General features: G+C 41.0%; 1 protein-coding gene across 1 annotated transcript in view; it reads left to right on the forward strand.

The window, feature by feature from the left end:
* The window catches only part of LOC148032803 (vacuolar ATP synthase subunit H family protein), a 56,775-nt gene extending 37,046 nt beyond the window's left edge, over positions 1-19,729 (forward strand). The window contains exons 7-11 of the mRNA XM_087683474.1: positions 17,643-17,804; positions 18,354-18,479; positions 18,589-18,714; positions 18,819-18,998; positions 19,287-19,729. Of these exons, the coding sequence (XP_087539600.1) occupies positions 17,643-17,804; positions 18,354-18,479; positions 18,589-18,714; positions 18,819-18,998; positions 19,287-19,535 (843 nt within the window). The 3' untranslated portion in view covers positions 19,536-19,729. The remainder of the gene's footprint in view (positions 1-17,642; positions 17,805-18,353; positions 18,480-18,588; positions 18,715-18,818; positions 18,999-19,286) is intronic.
* Positions 19,730-24,668: the final 4,939 nt, after the last annotated feature.

A 24,668-nucleotide genomic window follows, 5' to 3' on the forward strand; every position in this document is an offset into this window, starting at 1 on the left:
TGCTACAGTAAGTCGGGCAACCATTAAATGTCAGTCACTGTAACAAAAGCATTAAGAAGAACTTGATAAATGGGATCTCTGGAATGGAGATGCACAAGTAGTCCTCCTGGGTGTCTATAAGTTGAAATAATATCACAAATCTCCAATGCATACATTATCATCCGAAATACATGTCATGTGGCACTATGGCATGGAGGTGAAAGTAGTGGGCCCAAGACAATGGGAAAGTTCTATGCTGTACAGTAATCTGCAACGGTGGCCCTGATCTTCCTTTGTCAAGGTCTTGCATGTGTGCAAAGTCCTTGTGGTACAGGGCATTTGGCTGAGAATAGCTCAATTGCTCTGTCTATCGTTGCTCCTCTCAACTTTGAGAGTTGGGTTTCATATCTGAGGTCTAGAATGAGCAGGTAGGTCTGCTGTCTGAGAGCTAGTAAGAGTGCTAGTCCAGGTGGCTCTGGTCTGAAAGAAGTCAGTGAGAGATCTTTGTATGTGTCTTAGTGTGCCTTGATTGTCCATTCCTCAATAAGGACTCCCTTCTGCATTGCTGAACCCAAGCACATTTGGTTTGGGAAAGGCAGTCCTGTCCAACACTTATTAGCTAAGCTATCATGGCTTCACACAAAGCTTCTCCATCTGAGAAGTACTGTAGCACGCATGGAGGTTCTTCACATGAACACTCCCAACTCTCCCCCCCCCCCCCCCCCCCCCCCCCAACCAACACACACACACGGGTCCCAAAGATTATTTTTTGATCATGATGATGAAAGCACCATCTGCTGTAGCACCATTTCTTGTGTACTCAATGGGGATGCGTTTCCCCATTCTACCATAGTGGCCTTCTTGTTTATTAGCAATTTGTATGTGTGGTCATATGGATGCTTAATTAGCACTGATACATGACCATCAAAGTGGCTGATGTGTTTGATTTTTATGTATTATGAATCACAATGAAGGGAAAGGTATAGCAGCTTTAAGTTAAGAAATAAGTAAGCATAATAATAAAATATGTAAAATGGGCATGAGCAAAAGTGACCTTGGCACATATAGGTGAGGGTTCAAGGATCTAGAACTATAGCTACTTGTATCTTGGGTCGTCACCAATATATCATAAGGTATTGTGAAAACCCATGATATATTGGAGGACATTGTCAAAAGATGACGTACTAGCGAGACAGTAGGGTTTGCGGGGAGGAACACGGAGTGAACTTGGCAAATATGGAGAAGAGAAGAGAAGATAGAAGAAACTCTGATGAATGGAATGATGAAGATCTGAATCTTGGAGTGAATGTGATACAAGGGAACAAGGGTGCCGTAGCACAAGAAAGATGATGAGGATAGCCATGAACCACGAACCACAATGTCCTCCTGAAGGGGTGTGAGGGTAGTGGAAAGGCTGGAGAGAAGAGGTGACAGACTGAATGAATCAGCCGTGAGGAATGAATGAGAGAGTGGCCTATAAATAGGTACAGTCGATCTAGCATGGCGCCCCTTTTTGGGGCTGCAAACCCTAAACGCAAAACGCAGAAACGCAAAAAACGCAAACTGCGGGTGAAGGGTGTTGCAGTAAAGAACAGTAGATGTGGAGTAGGTTCCCCCTCTGAGGTGGGAGATGGACGGGCTCTTGTTGAAGTCGAAGAAAAAGTAGATGCCCCCTCTGAGAGCAAAGAAATAACATTCCCCTCTGAAGTAGATAGGGAATCCAAAAACTCATGGATCACGGACTCCGAGATGTTTGATGACGAAGGAAATGCCGCCGGTTGTGCCGAAGAAGGTATTTGGGTTTCTGAAGAGCTCCCAGAGGTAGCCTCTCGAACCTGAGTAGTCGAGGGTGGGGAAGGGTGGGGCTCAGAATGAGCAAGAGGTGGGCAACAATCGCTGTCTCTCAGTGGAGCAGACTGGGTAGCCGAAGAAGAGGAAGGAGTCGAGCAGCCACTGTCTCTCGAAGGAGCGGATTGATGAGGAGACAGTATCAAACAATCACTGTCTCTCTATGGAGCGGACCGCAGTTCTGTAGGTCGTGGAAGCCATTGTACCTGAAAATAAGTGGAAGAAGACTGCCGTTGGCATTGCGACGATCTCTAGGAGGTCGTAGCGCCAATCGATCCTCCATGTGCTTGAAAGGACTTAGTGTGCATCGAATGCGTCTTATTGCCTTGAGCATAGTACTCTGATAGCCGATGCAAAACGATCTCGGTGGCCCAGAAAGGAGAGGTGGCACAAGGAGTGCCTGGTGAAAGATGTGTATACTCCGGGGGGTGGGGAGCAAAGGTCGAAGTTGGCAAGCATCGGTGATGTGTCCGGTGATGCCACAGTAGGAGCACCCAGTAGTTTGGTCATCTGTTGGTAAAGAATTTATACCATTGTGCCTTGCTGAAGAAGGAAGAGGTCAGCCACTATGAACCACGAATCGCAATGTCCACCTCAAGGGGTGTGAGGGTAGTGCGAAGTATGAACCGCAATGTCGGTCTCAAGGGGTGGGAGGGTAGTGGAAGGGCTGGAAGTGAGCTGTCAATGGGAGGAGGATGCGACCAGCAGTAAGAGGTTGCAACCAGTAGAAAAACGCAGGTGAGGAGAGAGAAAGACTAAAAACGCAGGCATGACAGCCTACAGGAGAGAGAAAGACTAAAAATGCAGGTAGCAGGTGAAAGAAAGACAAAACGTAGGTAGGATAGCTTGTAGGAGAGAGAAATACTAAAAACGTAGGCAACAGGTGAGAGAAAGACTAAAAATGCAGGAAAGACAACCTGCAGGAGACAGAAAGACTAAAAACGCAGGAAAAAACAGCAGTAGCAGTCAATATGCTGAAATTAGCTCTGAACAGTGTGTGATAGGCTAGAAACAGGCGCCAGACTGTTGTAGATAGCAATGGCTAGCTTGGACCACGATGTCCTCCGCGTTTGGGATGTGGGCAGTAAGCTGAAATACTTGAAATCTGCAAAAACGAGATTGTTTTCTAAATGGAGAGTGATTAGCAACAGTCGTTCGGCTATAAACAGCTGCAAACTGCGGGTGGAAGGTTGAAAACAGGCGCCAGACTGTAGATAACAGCAAGGGACAGCTGAGACTGCGATGTCCTCCGCGAAAGGGGTGTGGGCAGTAAGCTGAAAACACTTGAAACCTGCAAAAATGAGATTTTGATGCAGTGGAAGAAAAAGAGAAGTGGATGCCGAACCTGCCTCCGGTCTTTGTCGTCATTGGAGTGGAGGATCTTTGCCACTGTTTGAGCAGAACCAGGTGTGATACCATGTCAAAAGATGACGTACTAGCGAGACAGTAGGGTTTGCAGGGAGGGACACGGAGTGAACTCGGCAAACATGAAGAAGAGAAGAGAAGATAGAAGAAACTCTGATGAATGGAATGATGAAGATCTGAATCATGGAGTGAATGTGATACAAGGGAACAAGGGTGCTGTAGCACAAGGAAGATGATGAGGACAGCCACGAACCACGAACCACAATGTCCTCCTGAAGGGGTGTGAGGGTAGTGGAGAGGATGGAGAGAAGAGGTGACAGACTGAATGAATCAGCCATGAGGAATGAATGAGAGAGTGGCCTATAAATAGGCACAGCCAGTTTAGGATGGCGCCCCTTTTTGGGGCTGCAAACCCTAAACGCAAAACGCAGAAACGCAAAAACACAAACTGCGGGTGAAGGGTTTCTCAATAGACATCTATGAATGCCTACAAGGGCCGAGTTGATCAAAGACCTTTCTTTTCAAGCATCATTTGGCAATCAGCCTTGCAGCAGTTGAAAGTTAGTCAACCATGGTTCCAGGAAGGAAGAGGCTGGCATGAGGAGAGCATGATGGCACAACTGTTCCTACACTTACTACTTGGAGAAATTGATTGCCTACATCTCGATTGCACAAGACTCGTTAAGTTGATTTTGTTCTTTATTTGCGTTATGGCCTTTGAAGATCAAACTTCCATGTACCCGATTTCTTTTTATTCCGAAGAATTGTTTTATTAACACATGTAAACATTGGAATTGTCATGATGGTAATTCCTTGTTTGGCCCACATACTTGGTCAAATCATTAAGGTTTTACTTGACAATGCCTTTGCTCGTTAGTATTATTTCTTTCCTTATGTGTGTTATATTGTACAATGCTTTGAGTGACTTCTCTTAGTAATGCCATCTTCACTCAAGATGGCAGAATTGTCAAAAGTGGTGTAGCAATGGAAGCATAGACAAGTGTTCAAATAAAGTGCTGAACACAAGACAAAAGAGAGAAAACAAAAAAACATTGCAAAAGAAAGAGAACTCAAAGATGTGCTCAAGAAAGGGAATCTATATACTAAACACGAGAATAGACACACAATAGTGAGTCATTGGTTGTGTGGGCATTGGCACCGGCTCCTCTTTCCAATAGGAAGACCATGTGAAAAATGATGATTGAATGGAAGGAGAAGCCACAAAATAAATAGGCAAAAAGTAGGCCTAAAATGGCAGCTGGTCAGCCAACATTTAATGCTGACCGACTGGCATAAAATGCCACAAAGGCCACACAAAAATCTCTAAAATAATGCCTAAATAAAAATGCAAGCTTGATCAATGGTGGGATGAAAGACTTGTAATCAATAGAAAAATCGCAGCAAGAACCTAGATCTTGAAATTTGATACCATGTCAGAATTGGTGTAGCAATGGAAGTATAGACGAGTGCTGAAATAAACTGTTGAACACAAGACAAAAGAGAAGGAAAACAGGAGAACATTGCAAAAGAAGAGAACTCAAAGATGTGCTCAAGAAATGGAATCCATATACCAAACACAAGATTGACACATGCAACAGTGAGTCACTGGCTGCATGGGCACTAGCACTGGATCCTCTCAACAGGAAGACCATGTGAAGAATGATGATGACTGAATGGGAGGAGGAGGAGCCACATAATAAATAGGTATATGATAGGCCTAAAATGGCAGCTGGTCGGTCAGCATTTAATGCTGGTCAACTGGCATAAAATGCCACAAATGCCACATAAAAATCACTAAAATAGTCCCTAAATAATGGCTAGTGTGCCCAACCCAACTGGCATGCACAGACTCACACATGAGTCAAGAATCTTGCTAACATGAATTACCACACTAGAAAAGAAGTCGTTGATGGTCATCCACGTTTTAAATTTTGCTGTCATGTGGCATCCATTATATGGATGGACCGCCATTTCTTGTATCATTCTCTACAACTTAGTCCAACCTTCGTGGTTGTAAGTTGGGATTGATGGAACTCATCTCAGAGTTCAATTGTGAGATATGCTACTATGAGGCACAACCTTGTAGTTGTTGATGCTCTTAGCAACATCATCGAGGTCTTTGGTTTATCTTTTTTGGCAATCTTGATTGACTAGTATCTTTTTTTGATAGGCTGTTGTCAAAAGAGGTCCTCACAACTAGTTCCAGATAGAATTGTTGAGAGATGGAATGGTATGCTCTCATACCATGTAGCGTTTGTGGGGAGAAACATAGAGGGTATGACGAAAGAAAACTCAAAACAAAGAAGAAGAATGAAAGATGATTAACATTGAATCATCTTATACAATGGTGGAGCTTGGAGTTGACTGCACTGTATGATTAGGCGGCAACACCAGGAAGGAATCTACACTATGAAGGGAGTGAAACGCAATCCTTTGGGTAGAGGGGTCGATGACAGGAAAAAGGGCTGCTTTATGGAGGGAGCGAAATGTAGTCCTTTGGGCAATGAAATGTTAGAGTAAAAGTTGGAAGATGGAAGATCGCAATGAAGGGATTGAAATGTAGCCCTTAGGAGCTGTTCGAGATGTAGGATATGTTGAAATCTCTTGAGTATGATGGCTGCTATCAAGGCAACTGTTGGGCAGCCCTTCAAGAGTGAAGAAAACACAAAAACGTAGGTATCCAATGTAGGGCTGATAAAGGTGTAACCTACTGTAGAAGGTCAAATGGCTTGAAAATGCTGCAAATGTAGTCTCCATAAAGTGGGTAATCGTGGGGAATTGTCGTGCGGGTGTTGGAATGGCAACAGGAACTAGAAACACACAATAATGATGAAGATGATCTGATTTACTAGTCCAGGGAGGAGTGAAACCAGCAAATGCAGCAATGGAGATGATGAAGAACAAGCTGCTAGGTTGTGTGGACTCAAAACGCAGTAATGTGGAGTGTGTGCAGTTGACGGGGATGTGAAGAAGATTGCCAAAATGAAATTGCCATTGGTAAGGCATCATGATCAGCTGGACAGCACCACGAATTGAGATATTTGCCAAGGTAGAGGCGCAGATAGTAGTGGTGGAGGGCTGAGGTTGAAGATGTGATGAAGGAATGCTGAAGAATGAATGAGAGAGTAAGTGTAGAGTAAAGATGGATGAATTCCCATGCCTATTTATAGGGATATGAGTCATTTAACTGTCTAGGGTGGCACCCTGATTCTCTGAGGTGGTATCTAGACACTAATAGATGATACAAATAAAGCCTTTTTGGAGCTGTAAATGGAAACCAAAATAGGAATCAATGGAATATAATGAGGTTAATGCCTTTGATATCTGAACACCCTCTTTCTAGCTCACCGTAGGAGTGAAAGAGACATTCTCCACCTTGTAATCCAAGTATTCCACTTGAAAGGACATCTGTAAGGAAGAATAGTAGGCAGGGGGTGTTAATCATGCCCAAAACTTAACCTCAGAGAGAGAAGCTGCTAGCTCAAGAATGTGAAGACATAGGCATCAAGTCATGGCTGAAACATCCAAGGCCTTGACGTAGACAAAATGTGTAGATCTTGGGTATCAATGGGTGCGATGGCAGCTTGATATTGACCACCCCATCCAAGGGAGAATGATGAATGCAAAGGCTTTTCGCCAAGGTGTGTGGAGTGTACAATAATTAGTGATCCCATTTGAAACTGTAGGTGTCGCGAGGACGTGAAAATTTGATGCTTTGCTTATATTTAATTGACATTTGATTAAGGGATTAATCAAATGTGCAATTAAAATATGCACATGTGAGGTGCAAGCTACTTTTTTTATAGTTGAAGGCCCAAGGACCCTGTGAAAAAGATGGGTGTTAAAGGCAAAAAGTTGTAACAAGTTATACTCGTTAGGTTCTTAGGCGAACTATGGTGTCAATTTGCACCTAGAACCATTATTGGCCATTAAGTGTCAGTGGTGATACTAGGGCCTAGGCATTAATTAATGGATTAATGCATGTCCAAGGGTCAATTAATGCATGGGACCACTTTGGGTTGCAAATGGCCTAGCCAATTAAGTTTTGGATAGGCAAGGCCAATTTTCTGGGCATGGATTAAGGGCTGAATTAATTTTCAGAATTAATTAATTCTGAAAATTATTAAATGACTGGAAATTGCTGAAAATGGATTAAAAAAGCTGCCACTTGCCAAAGCTTTCCCATGCAAGTGGGGGAAAGGCTAAATAGGGCTGAAGGGAGAGGAAAATCTCGTTATTTCATTTTGGAGCTGTTGGGAAGAGGGGTTGGATTGTTGCTACCAACTTTTGGGGCCATTTCCCAGCCATTGGAGACCATTTTGGTGATGGAGATTGCATATTCTTGACCTTGGGAAGCTGGTAATCGCTGCGGATGCACTTTCTCCTGAAGATCACAGTCTCTGATGCTTCTATTGTTGTTGGTGTGAGAACAGAGGATCAAGGTACAGTAGAGATTCAGTAGACAGTGTGAGAGTGAGAGACAGAGTTGAAGCACGACACCCAAGATAATAGACTGAATGAGTGTGATGTGAAAGTACAAAGTACAACCCTTAAACCTTAGGGTTGTAGGGTGGTGTTCACACCCGACACACACTAAATGCCCAAATGTGTGTAACATAAGCACATAAGTACATACGACAATAAGACCATAAGTCTGGGGGAAAAAACCTCTCCTACCGAGAGTAAAAAGTGCCCCAGTGTCCTACTGATCACCGACACTCCCGTATGAGCGTAGGCGTAAGTAAGGCGTGAGTCAAATACCCAACAAACCCCCCTGGAGTGAAGAGTGATCAAGAGTACAAGGATCATCCGCCACCAAAGGATATCAAATTTAAAGCATCGCGAAATGCTTCAAATTTGTCACGAGGAAGAGCTTTGGTGAAGATGTCTGTCACATTACTGGTGGTAGGACAATAGACAAGGCTGATATCACCTGCATGTAGCCTCTCTCTGACAAAGTGATAGTGAATCTCAATGTGTTTCGTGCGAGCATGAAACACTGGGTTCCGTGCCACTGCAATGGCACTCTGACTGTCAGTGAACAATGGAGTAGGCTCAGTAACAGATACATCCAAATCAGCTAGCAAGCGTCTAAGCCATACGCATTCAACTGTGGTAGTGAAAGCTGCCTTGTATTCAGCTTCACATGACGATGTGGCAACAGTGGATTGTTTCTTGCTAAGCCAAGAAATGCAAGAAGTGCCAAGAAAGAAACAATTGCCACTAGTAGAGTGACGTGTATCATAATCACCAGCCCAATCATAATCACTGTAAGCATGTAACTGCAGTGGTCCCCCTTTGGCATAAAGCAACCCAAGAGAACGAGTACCCTGCAAGTAGCGAAAAACACACTTGACAGCTTGCCAATGTGACATACGTGGCTGATGCATATACCTGCTCAAAGCTGAAACTGCAAACTGTATGTCCGGCTTAGTATTGCATAGATAGATAAGACATCCAACTGCAGGAGTATATGTATGTATATCAAACAAATCACTGTCATCATGTAATGACAGTTTCAGTCCATGTTCCATGGGAGTACTAATTGGCTTGCAATCCTGTAAGCCAAATTTCTCAAGAAGCTGCCCAATATACCTTGACTGTGATAACCCAATACCTCGAGCATTATGTATGAACTGGATGCCCAAGTAGTAATGCAAAACTCCCAAGTCAGACATGTCAAAAGTTTGTTGCAAATTTTGTTTGAATGCTGAAATCTGATCAGCATGTGTTCCAGTGAGCAAAAGGTCATCAACATAAAGACATAAAATCAGCATAGATCCCCCTTCTTTACATACGTAAAGGGTAGACTCAGATGAGCTGTTTAGAAACCCCTGACCAAGCAAGAAAGCATCTATCTTTTCATACCAAGCTCTAGGAGCTTGTTTTAAACCATATAGTGCCTTTTTGAGCTTGCATACCAAATGTTCTGAGCCTTCAACTGCAAAACCAATGGGCTGCTGTACATAAACTTCCTCCTGAAGTTCCCCATGTAAAAATGCAGTCTTGATATCTAGCTGATGTATTGTCCAACCATAATGTGCAGCCAAAGAAATCATAGACCTGATGGTCGTCATACGGGAAGTAGGAGCAAATGTCTCCTCATAATCAATGCCCTTTTTCTGTGCGTAGCCTTTAGCTACCAGCCATGCCTTGTATTTATCAATGGATCCATCTGCTTTTCTTTTCAATTTGTAGACCCATTTTGTTCCAATGGCTTTCTTCCCAAATGGCAAGGACACCAAATCCCAAGTTTGATTCTTAGTAATAGAATCTAATTCAGCTTGCATGGCTGCCATCCAATGCACATTGTGTTGTGCATCCTCATAACATTCAGGCTCTTCATTATCAAAAGTACTTGCTGCCATAATAAACTCCATGGTATGTGCTGAATCATGCAAATGAGTTTGCCTTCTAGTACGACCAGCCATGGGTGCATCCAAAGGACTATCTTGCATAGTCTGCAAATACCATCTAGGTAGCTGTCTAGCATCCTGGCTGTGTGCAAGCTCTTGCTGAATTTCTGTTTCAGCATGATGCTGAATATTCTGATCAGCCAATGGCTGAATTTCTGCACTTTCCATAGGAGCAGCTGGCTGAACATTAGGTTCATTTTGTGAACCTCCAGTTGAATCACCAAAAGTAATGGGCAGCAGCCCTTCAAAAACATCACGGGCAGCCTGATATGTGTCCAAACCAGCCAAGGATAATTCTGATTTTTCATAAAAAACAACATCCATGCTGACAAAAACCTTCTTAGTAACGGGATCATAGAGTCTGTACCCTTTGCTCTCATTGCTATATCCCATAAAAATGCACGTAATAGCCTTGTTGTCCAATTTTCTTCTAAGTACCTGTGGAATATGGGCATAGGCAAGACACCCAAAGGTACGAAAGTGACCAACAGAAGGTTTACGGCTGTTCCAAGCCTCAAATGGTGTGATGGTCTTCAAGGCTTTGGTAGGGCATCTGTTCAAAATATGGCAAGCACACATGACTGCTTCCATCCAAAAACTATGAGGCAAGCTCTTTGCCTTCAGCATACATCTGGCCATCTCCATGAGTGACCGATTTTTCCTCTCTGCTACCCCATTCTGCTGTGGAGTATAAGCTGTAGTATACTGATGTACTATGCCCTTCTGCTACAAAAAAGAATTCAGCATAGAGGACATGTATTCCCCCCCTCGGTCCGAACGGAGAGTCTTAATGTGGCATCCAGATTGGTTTTCAACAAGTGCACTGAAAGCCAAAAATGTATCATACACTTCTGACTTCTTCTTCAAACAATAGACCCAGCAAAAATGTGTAAAGTCATCAATGAATGTCACAAAATAATAACAACCACCCAATGACATGGTCTGTATAGGCCCACAAATATCTGAATGCACCAACTGCAATCTGGTTGTTGCTCTGAAAGCAACATCACGAGGAAATGAGAACCGATGCATTTTCCCCAAAATGCATCCCTCGCATAAGTGCTCAGGAGGTCTCTCCAAGAGAGGTAAGCCATCCAGCATCTGAATACGCTGTAAAAGCATCAAGCTGCCCAAGTTTACATGCCCTAAACGAGCATGCCATAACTCCGCCTGTATCATAGTAGGAGTAAGAGTGGATGTCAAGTATGCTGACTGATCTACTGAAAGAGTATCCAACTCATATAAACCATGACACAAAGATCCTGTCAAGACCAATGTCATGCATTCTTTTTCTCGAACCATGCAACGGTCATCATCAAAAGTGACCTGCATACCACAACGTGCCAAAGAAGAAATAGAAAGCAAATTCTTCTTTATTCCAAGCACAAACAAAGCATCCTGCAGGCGGAGAATAGAGCCATCAATGGCTGTGAGCTGAATCTCGCCAATACCACGAACAGGGTATGATGCATTATTGGCACACTGTACCAATTTCCCAACGGGAGGTGCACTAACTGAAGCAAACAAATCTCTGCGAGATGTGATATGTCTAGAAGCACCACTGTCAAAGAACCAAGTGTCAGCATCCTCTGTAGAGCTAAGTGCTCTATCGGCCCAAGAGATGTCATAACTGCAAGTGTAAAAACAATAGTCCCTGTCCACAACAAAGGACGCGGACTCACTAGCAGTGAAAGGAGTAGTAGAAACAGACATTCCTGACTCCTTCTCTTTGGCAATGCGCTTTTTGCACTCAGTGATATAGTGGCCGGGCTTCTTACAATAATGACATTTTCCTTTCTTTGCTTGCGTCCCCCCTTGTGACTGATTCTGCGATGTGCCAGAAGTGCCAGAACTCTGTGGAGCATTTTTAACCTTGCTGTTCTTGCCTTTCTGTCTTGCCACAAAAGCCTGCTCAGAGACTATAGCATCCACACCACTATTTTTCCGTGCTTGCTCCTCCTCTAGAAGCAAGCTAACCAGCTGAATAAAAGTGAGTGGGTGCTCAGCAATCCTCATGGTGAGGTTCAATGCAGTATGAAAAGACAAGTACGAAGGAGGTAAGGAATTCAAGGTGGTGGATTTCAACAGTGTATCCGAAAAATACTCATCTACATTCATGAGCTGCTCCCTCAAGTCCTGAATCTTGTTTAAGTGATCCTGCATAGAATCACCTTCATGCATCTTCAGAGTTTCCAACTCTTTCTTCAAAAAAGAGATCCGAGTCTCATTCTTTCCTGCAAACATATGCTCCAAAGTCAACCATGCATCTTGTGAAGAAGATGCTGAACGGATATGAGGTATGATGGACCACTGAACTGCCAGAGCAATCAGCGACAAGGCCTGTGCATCACGGGTATCCCAAGCTTTTTGAGCTGCAGTTCTTGGAGGAAGTGGCTGAGGTGGAGTGGGCTGAGGTCCCCGTTGTCCACGTGCGCCTGGGGGAGGAGGAGTAACGGGAGCTACAACTCCCGGTCGAGTTTCCTCTCCACTGACATAATCCCATAAATTCTTGGCCACTAATACATTTTTCATCATGAATGACCAAAGGGAATAGTTGTTTCCGTCCAGTCTGTCCTCCTTGGATACATACGTAAAAACATCACCTCCCTGATTTGCCATGATGACAAATTTCCAAAGACAAAATGAGCAATGTCAAAGCAGTACGAACTGGAAATCTGCAAATTTCCAGAAATTGCAGCAAATACGTTTCTGCAATTAATGTGCAAGGGCGTACTCTGTCAGAAAACTGTCTTTTAATGCACGCTTCCCAAGGTGGAAACAATGCACTGCAACACTGTTATGTTAAAATCCCCAAAATTTTTGCCAAAATTTCTGTCAAAAACAGTCTTTCTGTGACTGTATCAGCAGTTCAAATGCAACTGTCCTCCAAATACACAAAAGCCCCAAAATTTCTGACGATCCAGTCCAGAAATTTGCATGAAATTTATCCCCCCACTTGTTCTGTGCTTGCCGCGTGTGAACCTCCGCTTCCAGAACTGTGTTCTGGGCTGAAATTAAAAAAATTTGTTGAAAATTTTACCTGACGTGATCGTCAGACGAGCAGGCTGCGCGTGGTCAAAAACGGCGGGTAGGACGGGCGGGCTGATGTCAGACTTGACTGAAGAGTCTGACAGACGACGTTGCTGACGCTGACGTTTTAAAACGGCGGGCAGGCGGGCTGCGCGGGTCAGGCTGAACAGTCGCGAGCAGACGTTTACGTTGAGTGACGTCTGCAGCTGGCGGAATCTGACGACGACGTGGCGGAATCTGACTGCTGACGACGCTGACGTCTGACGAGGACTACGCTGTCGAACAGCGCGCTGGCAGAGGAGTCGTCTGGGCAGGTCTGACGTGGACGACAGGCGACGGGACGGTCACTCGAGCAAAGGCCACGCACAGAGGAACAGCGCCAGGGCGCGTGCAGGTACAGGTGGCGTCTGGGCAGGGCAGTGTTGCGCGCTGACTGTTGGAGCTGCGCGCAGGGCAGAACTGGGCAGGTCTGGAGCTGGCGACCCGGGGGCAAAACTGGCGGGGATTCCTGGCTGCTGACTGAGGACCGCTCTGATACCAAATGTGAGAGCAGAGGATCAAGGTACAGCAGAGATTCAGTAGATAGTGTGAGAGTGAGAGACAGAGTTGAAGCACGACACCCAAGATAATAGACTGAATGAGTGTGATGTGAAAGTACAAAGTACAACCCTTAAACCTTAGGGTTGTAGGGGGGTGTTCACACCCGACACACACTAAATGCCCTAATGTGTGTAACATAAGCACATAAGTACATACGACAATAAGACCATAAGTCTGGGGGAAAAAACCTCTCCTACCGAGAGTAAAAAGTGCCCCAGTGTCCTACTGATCACCGACACTCCCGTATGAGCGTAGGCGTAAGTAAGGCGTGAGTCAAATACCCAATAGTTGGTGCATCCGTTTGGGGCTGTTACAGTAGGGCAGCAGCAGATTTTGATTAGTTCTTCGCAAAAAATCTCAGAATTTTCTCTCTCTATAGCATTCTCTCATCTCCTTCAGTCTATGCTTAGCCATTCTGAGCAATTCTTAGTTGTTCGAAGGAGATCTCAGCCGTTTTTGGTGGGCTGATCTGTAATTTCTGCAATAAACCCTAATTTACAGCAGAAATTAGGGTTTAGCAGTCACCTTGGGATCCGTGCCAGAGATTGAAGGCTCAAGGGACTGAAATCAGCAGCTGATACTTGAAGATTATCAAAGGATTTCAGGAGCCAGCCCATCCTGAATTGATTTGGGGCAGCATGTGGCCAGCCAAGGGTCAAATTGGAGAAGAAGTCTTGGGTGAATCAAGGGGCAAATGACCCAAAAGGCTTGCTAGTCATTTATGACAGCAAGAGCAATTGGTTAGCAGGAGGAGATTGAAGAATCTCAAGTTGTACTCCTTCCAATTGAATGAAAGCTAATTATGGATTGTTTTAGCTTCCCGAATAGCAACCCTCTCATCGGCCACTTAATAATCAGCTATGCCTTGATCAATCGGCTGAAGATCTGTTGTTCAGCATGTGTTTGCTGCTGATTTTGGTGATGTAACCCCTCAATAGGTTGCTGAAATTGACCAAAATCAGGTCCACCTTGTTGAAATAAAGGCAACAAATCAAGTCCACCTTGCTGAAATAAAGGCAACAAACATGTCCATAGGCCCCACATTGGACTGGTCTTTGCAGTCCATGAAGGGCTGACCAACATGTTCAACGAATACCACATCTCTACTAACAAAAGTCTTGTCGGTGGAGGATATGTACAGGTAACTTGGTTACATAGGCACTTATAGCTACTGCATACAATGGAGAATCTGTTTCTTTACACGATGCTTTATAAAACGAATATTGGTCCTTGGATAGTAGCTATGCAATTAGAGTTAAACTCTATCGATAAAAATGGCACATGGGAGTTATGTTACTTAGCTTGTTGGCAAGCGTGCTATAGGTACTAAGTAGGTTTACAAATCAAAACACAAATCTGACAGTAGCATTGATCGCTACAAGGCATGTCTTGTTGCCAAAGGGTATGCCCGATAGCATGGGATTGACTATGATGAGATGTTTGCACCCACTTAATGTATGACCACCATTCGTAACGTCATTGCTTTGGTTGCTCTTTGTAATTGGCATGTGCATAAGTTGGATGTGAAGACTACTTTTTTGAATAGCGACGATCTTCACAAGGAGATTTATGCCACTCAATCTCTTGGCTTTGTTCAAAGAAGGTCAAAAATCAAAGTGTGCCGTTTGCATAAGGCCCTTTGTGGTTTAAAGCAAGCACCTAGGGCATGGTATGAAAAGATACATGCATACTTGATTGCTCTTAGCTTTAGTAATTCACACATTGAGAGCACACTTTATGTCAGCAAGGATGGGGATAGCCTCTCGATTCTCATTCTCATTCTTTATGTGGATGACATGTTGTTGACTGGACTTCATGAGACACATATTTCAGCTTTGAAAGCTGAATTGCAGTATGCTTTTGATGTGACAGGTCTTGGCCACTTGCACTACTATCTTGGCATATAGTTTATTGCAGTTGAGGGGGGGCATTATTTTGTAGTAGTCTAAGTACATTAGGTAGCTCCTTGAGCATTTTCAGATGCTAGATTGCAAGCCTATCTCTACTTCCATTGAGATAGGCCATAGGTTTACACTTGAGGATGCAGAATAACTATTTGATGCTTCTCTTTAGTAGCAGACTGTTGGTTGTTTATTGTATTTGTGTAATACATGGCCGGATATTCAATTTGGGGTCTCTCAGTTGGCACGTTTTATACACAGCCTTGGTGCTACACATTGTGAAGCAGTTAAACGTGTCTTTCGTTATCTCAAAGGCATTCAAACATTTGGCCTTTTTTATCCTTAAGGCACTACTCTTTACTTACTTGCATTTACAGATAGTGATTGGGCTGGTTGTTTTGACTCGAGGATATCCACTAGTGGCAATTGTTCATGCTTGGTGATTCATGCATTTTTTTGGTCGAGTAAAAAGCAATCTAAATTGGCCACATTGAGCTGTGAAGTTGAATACAAGGCAGCATTTATAGCTACATTGGAATGTGTATGGCTCATATGCCTTTTGGTCAATCTTAGTGTGGGATAGCCGTCACCTGCTCCTATCTACACTAACAGTTAGAGTGCCATGGTAGTTGCAAGAAATCAAGTTTTTTATGCTTGCACTAAGCACATTGAGGTGCATTATCATTATGTTAGAGAGAGGCTCCATGCAGGGGAGACTGATGTGGTTTGTGTCCCTACATAGCATGACTTGGCAAACGTGTTTACAAAAGCTCTCTCTAGAGAGAAGTTTGAAGCCTTTCGTAAAGTTTTCGACTTGATACCGTTTGGAGATTGATGTGCCTATTTTTTGTATAGTTTCACCTCATTCACTCAAGGGGATTTGTTAAACTTATCGTGTTCCTTCTGTGTTTTGGTGTGAATGCTGGATCTCACGTGCACTTTTTACCTTCTAGCTGGAGAAGAGTTTTTTCCATGAGTAAACACCCATTAGTAGGTGTGGCACTAAGTACCTTAGGGATTGTACTTTCATTCATTCTCACATAGTGGATGTGACTTTCAAGCACTCTCTTCTCTTGTTGATCACTTGTTTATTGTGAGTGTGTGCGTGTGCTATTGAATGTATCGCCCGGGGGGGGGGGGGGGGTGGCACAAGTATAAAAGGCCAAGCCAAATGGATATGAAGGTAGAGAAGATAGGGTGTCAATATATAGGTTGGTTACTTATCCAAACCTTTGATCCTTATTGAATACTAGGTGGTGTAGAAGGTGTTCACACGTATATGCATACACTAATACACAATAAAGTGTATTCACACAAAGAGATCGTAAATAACTAACATGTGGGAAAGTGCCTTTGTGTCACAGTTCACTCCCATGAAGCCGGCTAACACAAATAGGATGCTCTTACATTCCTTACAATTCTTGATGGATTAGCATATCCATGGATTTTGATAGGATTGCTTTGTATACTGTTGGTCATCATGCAATCCATATCCTCATGGATTAATTGCTATCAATGGCTCGTTTCATCTTTGCAAGACAAACTTCACGAAGCCACAAATTGGCTTGCTTGTTTGTCAAGCACTTACAAGTTTTTAGGTTTACTTATAGAAATTGATAGTTGATCTTGAATTTAAGTCTATTGCTGTTTTTAGCAACCCATTGTTTGACAATTGGAGACCCCTTTGTTCAATGAAATAATTAGTGACCACAACTTATTGGTTATTTTTGGCAAATGGACTTCCATGGCTAAGACCCTTCTCTCTTTGTTATCCTCAAAAAATCGACCCTTAGATAGATTATAAAGATAATAAATTATTTCATATAAATTGAAAATGCAAATGTTACTACTTAATCTTGGACAATGGACAGCCTGTTGGCCCCAAAATTAGTGCTCCTTGCAGTATTTCTTTATCTTCAATTGCAAATGGATGGAGAACAACTGAGATTCACTAATCTCCTCCACTAATCCAAGTGTCTCTTGCTGTCATAAATAACCAGCAAGCCTTTAAACCAATTTGCCCCTTGTTTTGCTTGGGGATTGGCCTTCATCTTGGTCCTTGCGAGACAAATTTAGCCCAAAATTTGATATTGGCTGGTTGGCCTCTTAAATCTCCTTGAAGTTCTTTAATTTCAGTTGCTAAAGTTCAAGTCCTAGGCCCTCAATTCTGAGCATGCATCCAGAGGCAGCAGTCAAACCCTAATTTACCGGTGAATATGCCTTACGCATTTGTCTCATGTTGTCAATTTGATTGGAAGCAGTTTTTGCTATCATACATCTAGGATAATTTCTTGCATGTGATTTGTGATAGAGCCTGATCTTCAGAGAAGAAAACTCTTTAACCTCCATGTATTATTTACATAAGGAAATATGTGGGGAAGGGGGAGGAGTTGGAAAGTCATGAGGGCAGAAAGGGGCCTTCTTTTCATTTTTTTTGTTTCTTTTGCTCTGTTCGTTTTGAGAAATGCAGGGGAGTGATTTTTTTATAGTTGATTCTCTGCAGTTAAAGCAGCCGACACATCCAACAAGAGGAGTACCAATTGCTGTGAGCTGTTTGGCAACCATATTAAGGGAAACAAATGTCCGCAAACTTTTTGTAGCTGCCGATGGTGTAAAACTGTTGTTGCCTCTTATTGCACCTGCCTCTAGTCAGCAAAACATTCAGGTGGACACCTCGTCTTCAAATATTTTATTGTGCAGTTATTTACAGAGTATCAAGAATTTGGATAATGGAATCTGGTGGGAAATGGGACTAGTTTACCAAGGGCTACCTTTTGTCTTTTGCTACTAAAAGTCCTGTTCTATAGTGAAATAGTTTTAGGCCCATATTTTCTAAGCAATATTAAGATGATAACTCAGTCCATTCCAAGAATATCGTTTCTTGAATTAAGTCTTTTGCATGCTTGTGCTTGCATTTGAGGCCAGAGGTACACACTTGCATGCACTCATGCACACATACATAGATGCAGTGTGGTAACCATTAAGGAACTGTTGCAAGTTTTGTTTATGTTAGCATGTGTGCACAGACATGCATATATGCTCAAACAGGACTACATGAAAAGGACTGCATGCACATGCAACAAACCAAACTAAACCATTGTCCACTAGTCTGTGTGAAGCTTGAAGCACGAACACACGAATTTTTGCACCCCTTTGCTCCTCATCATAATTTTTAGTTTGGATTGTGTCCTGAACATTGGTTTTGCCAATGCAGCTACTTTATGAAGCCACACTCTGCATTTGGCTTCTCTCATTCTATGATGCAGCTGTGGAATCTGTCAGTGCCAATCGTGTTTTACCCCGACTAGTAGATGTTGCCAAGACATCGACAAAAGAAAAAGTGTGAAAATGAAATTCTTACAATCATGTTCATTATCCTGATTGGTTATATTATGGGCGATAAAACATTTGACAAATTCCTTTCATTTGACTTTGTTATGCTTTTGCAGGTTGTCCGCGTGGCTGTGTTGACACTGAGGAACCTTGTGGGAAAAGCTAATTTTGCCAGTGAGATGGTAGATCTTGGATTGACAAAGGTTGTACAGAGTTTGAAACTGCAGGCTTGGAGTGATGAGGTAGCAATCACGTTTTACTGGGTCTAATTTGGGCTCAGGGAGTCAATTATTATCAATAACTTGGCAGTACTGATAACACTTCTATGGCTTATTTTGCACAATAGGACTTGGCAGAGGCCCTTTCAGCTTTAGAAGAATCTCTAAAGCATAGTATAAAGACTTTGAGCTCCTTTGACAAGTACAAGCAAGAAGTTTTGCTGGGAAACTTGGATTGGACACCCATGCATAAGGATCCAGGGTTTTGGCGTGAAAATATCAACAAGTTTGAAGACAATGACTTCCAGGTATGGGTGGTTCAAAACATAAGTTTCTTCAAGTGCCATGACATCTTTGGTATGTTTGCTAATAAGTAAAGTTGCTTGTTTCTGTGGAGAATGGCTTCTGCTGAGTAGATTCTTCATCTGTATAGTCACACAAGGCTCCAAGTTCCAGACTACCATACATGCCACCATCTGTGCTCACATGATTTAATTAGCGAACTATCAATCATGATTGGCATTTATTTCTTATGTTTTACAAATGTGGGATTTCCTGTGGTTAAACATTTTGGACTGAGATAGAGGTGATTTCAGGTACTTCGCATCCTTGTGACACTTCTGAACACATCCAAGGATGCAAAGACACTGGCAGTTGCTTGCCATGATCTCTGTCAGTTTATACAGCATCATCCATCTGGCAGGATGATTGTGCTAGATTTGAAAGCAAAGGACCGCATAATGCATCTGATGGAGCATGATAATCCTGAAGTTCGCAAACAAGCTCTGTTATGTGTCCAAATGCTTTTGCTCCGAGCAAAGTATCTAAGCTTTTTGCAATCATAAAAGTTGCAGTGCTTGAAAGTTTTTTGTAATTCCTTAGTTTGGGTGGTTTGTTCTTTTCTTTAACCAACAATCAAGTTTTGGTCCGCCTATGGCCAATGAACATGAGTTATCACGAAGCTTTGTATCATAAGCTTGCTGATGTACTGTTGCAGAGCATTTAATAATGCGATCGAAGTCAAACATTGATTCATGCAGACATGAGGCTTGTTGATTTTGTTTGAAGGGGCTCAACATAGACATTGTTAAAATAAGACATAGATTAAGACTTGTAAAGAATGTTTCTAAGTTCAAACCAATTCAGTGCAAGATTGTATAATTATTGAAAACCAATATAATGGATAATGCCTTGCAAGGTGTGCAATGTGAAGTTATCAGTTGTGGGCTGTCGTTTTTTCTTTGTATAGATTTGAGGATCCCCAAAATTGTTAGTATTAAAGTATTGCAAAATTTTGATAGAAGGTTCATTATAGAAATGTTTTCTTAACCATGGGCATTAAGTATCATGCAAGTTGAGGTGGAGCATCCGACAAGTCAAGAAAGAAAGCTAAATAATCAAAGCTTTTAGAAAACACGAACAACCATGAGACGCAATTATATGTCCCTTGGGAAAATCATATACATTGGTACAAAATCATGCCTTACAACAAAAAAAGACTAAAAAACAATGGTTCTTCCAATTTCAAACATCAAAGCCTCCCTCAAAAGAGAGCTTTATTTATGTTTGCTTCTCTAGTTTAAGCTATTTAAATGAAGTTTACGATTTAAAAAGTTGATAGGTTGCTTTTTGATGCTCCATGTAATTGTTACACTACTAAGGAAAAACATGAATTCGTGAGTAGATCTTTGTTTAACACACTACTAGCCCAATTTGCATTTGTGTATCCAAACACCTGTACATCCTTACCTACCTCATAAAAAAGCCCATAATTTATAGTGGTTTTCACATCATGTTTGTATTTTTGAGAATCAATTAACAATATCCTCAACTTAAAGAATTGTATGATTTTTTAAAGGATCAAAATGACATTTTTTAAAAGGTTTTTTTGGGACTAAATATAGGGTTTTCATGAATGCAAATTACACTAAAACCAACAAAGATCAATTAGTTCATGCATACCACTTGGACAAGAAGACTATCCTTATTTCAAAGCTATACAAAAGAGGAGGCCAAGTACAAACTTGATGTCTCGTTTATCTTGGAGGTTGATAAAATTACCATGGTTGAAACATTGCAAAAAACCTCTAATTGAAAGATAAGGTACTTTCTTTTTATGGTTGGACAATATTTTCAAATCTAACTTTTGCACTTAAGCAACAATGATTTGTCAATGATAAATAGAGGAATCTTTTTTTATTTATTATATGAATATCTTTTAGGGTCCACGAAGGTTTTGTTTTTGTAAGATGTTTGTTTCTCAACAATTAAAGATCAAGATAGACTTGGACTTTTCTAATGTCAAATAGAATTTTTGAGGTTGGTAGCTTTTGGTATATATGGGTTTTAATGTTCACATAAACATTTTTTATAATGTTTATAAAAAACTTCAAAATTCAAAACTTTAGGTTTTTTTCAAGGCTTGGAATGGCATTTCAAAAAATGTAGCTAAAATGAGCTCATCTTTACTAGATTTGAACCTCGTGTACTAAATTTAGAGAATTTGTCCCAGATGTTGCAATTCACATGGTGCAAAACTTAGGTTTTTCATGAACACCCATGCATAAGACCATGGTGGTATATAATTGGTTAGGTTTTTATCTTGTCTTCTTTGATAGTAAATGAGTGACTCAAAGGCCGTAGAGAGTATTGAATAGTTGGTGTGGAGTTGGAGGACAACATAGGCCTTAATAGTGTTCATGAAAAAGTGAGGTTTAGTGTTAAAAAATTGCTAAAATTGGAATAAAATTTTGAAAATTATGAGGAGTATTACTATTTTAGTAAACTAGGGTCATTTTAGCTACAAGATGATAGAAAACCTGCAAAATATCCCCCCTCTCCTCGCCCACCCTTTGCTAGTTGTCAATATTGAGGGTTTTGGGTATTTCCTTGAATTTATTTTTCTTTTGGTGAGTATAGATCCCCTAAAGACTCTAACAAGCTCTTTAGGACCTATCATGATTGAGATCAATGGTTCAATTGACTTGAAAACATGGAAACCACAGAAGACATCGTTTTTAGGAAATATAACTTGTGGAGGCTTCAAAAACACGTCCTAATGAGATGATCAAGGAAAAATATATAAACACTTAGGGATGGATGGTAGGTTGTATTCACAAGATTCAATTTCCAAGTTAAAGCTATTGTGCACTAGTATGCATAACATGCTCAAAGCAACGAATTATACCTCTTGGGTTGGAGAAATGGTCCAAAAATTGTGGGAGAACTTAGCACACATGTGTTTACACAAGTGAAAGAAGAAATTTAAAAATGATTTTTTAGAGCTATCATTGAACCTCTTATCTAAAATAAAATTTCAATGTGATTTATAACAACTTGCTTCATCCTAATCGCTTAGTACAAAAACCATCAATGGTTAATATAAGCCTTTTGTTAAAATAGTATGTATGGAGTAGATTTTCTAAAGCAAAAGAAATTCATGAAAGTAATGAGAAAGCATGTGCAAGATTTCATCCAAGAGAACAAGTACTTAAGAGGTGCAAGCCTTTCTTGATAATGCAAGCACAATCTACCTTTAGTTATATGCAAGATTTCATCCAAGAGAACAAGTACTTAACAGGTGGAAGCCTTTATTGATAATGCAAGCACCATTTATCTTTAGTAATATGAAAAAACAGGTGACTAATGAGGTGATTCAAGCTGTAGGAACACCATTATGCGTTGAAAAAGATGTACTCTACACTTGAGGGCAAGAAAAGGCATAGGATGTAAAAGTATTTCCTTGTCCAAGCAAGAAGATTTGTTTGTGCACCAACTTAGTCATAATAGAAGAATGCGTGGGGTTTCCTTAACAATCAAGTAAAGTCAATGGAAATATGCACACAATGTAGTAGTTGTCTAGAACAATGGTGTGTTGAAAGAATGAGATATTTTCAAAATTTTCAAGAAAAGTGGTGGCGTGATAGGACTTTGATGCTTTTTAAATGCATTTGATGGTTTTAAGAGAAATATGATTGTTGTATAGAAAAATAAAAAAATCATACCTTACATGATATGCTACTTGCTCACTTAAGAATGGTAGGGTCTTCAATAAATTTAGACTTTTAATATATTTCTTTAGAAATTGCTTTACCACTATATAACCATTTTCACTATGGTAGCACATTATCTATAATCATGCACTTTGGTTTGAAAAACATATAGAAGGTTATCAATATGGTGTACTCAAGGAATACAGAAGACTCACTATCAAGCACAATGTTGTACGAAATAGTACATGAGGGGTAGGATTTATAATTAAAAAATATGGTACATGAGGGGTGGGATTTATTAAAGATGTTTGTAAGACCTCCATTAATTTATGGATGTGGTGTTACAAATAAAGGCCCAAGTTAAACACTCATAGTAATGACCATAGCTAGTGCACAAACATCCAATAGATGCATTTACAAAATATGTACAATCCAAAGTGAACAATACTACCTTCCTACTATATGCATGGAAAAGTCTAGTCTATTTGCTATTGTGAAGCACCAAAAGAATAACCACTAGAGCAAAAACCAAGGCACTGCCAATTGCAAGAAGAAAATGCCACAGTATAGCTTGGATTAGTAGCTCAAAGGCTTTGATGCTCATAAAACATAGAAAAGACAACTAATTAAAAAACATCATAATCCTATCACACCACCATTTTTAATTGACAATTTTTGAATATACAATGAATGGATCTCCATATGTTAGCCTTTCTCATTCTTTCAACCCACTATTGCTCTAGTTAACCACTGCATTATGTGCATATTTCCATTGATTTTATTTGATTGTTGAGGATCCCCCCCACACATTCTATGACTATTGTTTGTAGTTGGTGTACAAACAAATCTTCTTGCTTGGAGAAGGAAAGCCTTATACATTCCCTCATTTTACATCTTGGGCCTTTTCTTTCCCTCAACTGTAGAGTACATGTTTGCAACATATAATAGTGTTTCAAGAGCTTGAATCACCTCATTATTCACTTGTTTTTGCATATTAATAAAGCTAGATGGTGCTTGCTTTTTCAAGTATTGCTTGCATTGCTTAGGCACTGGGTTCTCTTGAATGAAATCTTGCACATGCTTTCTCATTACTTTCATGTATTTCTTTTGCTTCAATGAATCTATTCATACGTACTGTTTAATAAAAAGCCTCATATTGACATTGATGGTTTTAGTACTATGGGATTTGGAGAAGCAAGTCACTATTAATCATAGTAGAAAGTAATGTAAATTTGGACAAAGGTTCAATGTTAGCTTCAAAAAATCATTTCTTAACTTCTTCTTTCACTTAGTTTCCCCCACAATTTTTTGTTATAACATATGTGTTAGTTTTAAAGAAGTAGGCAATATATTGAAAACTCCTTTTCTACCAAAGAAGGTGCCTCCATACTCGCTCTTTCATCCATGTGTGCTTTACTACTGAGATTGGGTCTAGATTCATATTTCTTCAACTCATATCCATTTACCCTTTTGTTACATAGTTTAAACCTTGAAACCACAACCTAATAGGTGCCATTATCATATCTTCTCACTAATTTGAATGGACCCTCCCATCTCACATATAATTTCTTTTGGAAAGTATGGTCCAACTTGTTGTTCTACTACATCACTACATTGCTCTCCTTGATATCCTCATCTTTGTATCACGAATTCATCCTTTCATCCCACTTCTTTTGCATATTCTAATAATGATCTAAAGCTAAACCTCTATCTTAGCTACATCTCTTATAGTTGCAAAAGCCTCTTGTGATGTGCCTCCTTGATCCCTTTATGCATATTCATCCACAACTTCAAGGAAGGAATCTAAACTTCAATTAGAAGGAGAGATTCATTGACAAATACTATTTGGAAAGGTGAAAATTTTGTGCCACTTTAATCCTATAGGGCCACATTGCACTCGGTAATTTCAAATCCCAATACTTATTCTCCATGGTCATGCTAGTCAAGAGGAAATCAACTCTCCATTGAACCTCTTATTCATGCCAT

The sequence above is a fragment of the Lygodium microphyllum genome, chromosome 8 (genome assembly GCF_053477565.2).
Source record: "Lygodium microphyllum isolate KBCC chromosome 8, Lygodium_microphyllum_v1.1.10, whole genome shotgun sequence".
Taxonomy (NCBI): domain Eukaryota; kingdom Viridiplantae; phylum Streptophyta; class Polypodiopsida; order Schizaeales; family Lygodiaceae; genus Lygodium; species Lygodium microphyllum.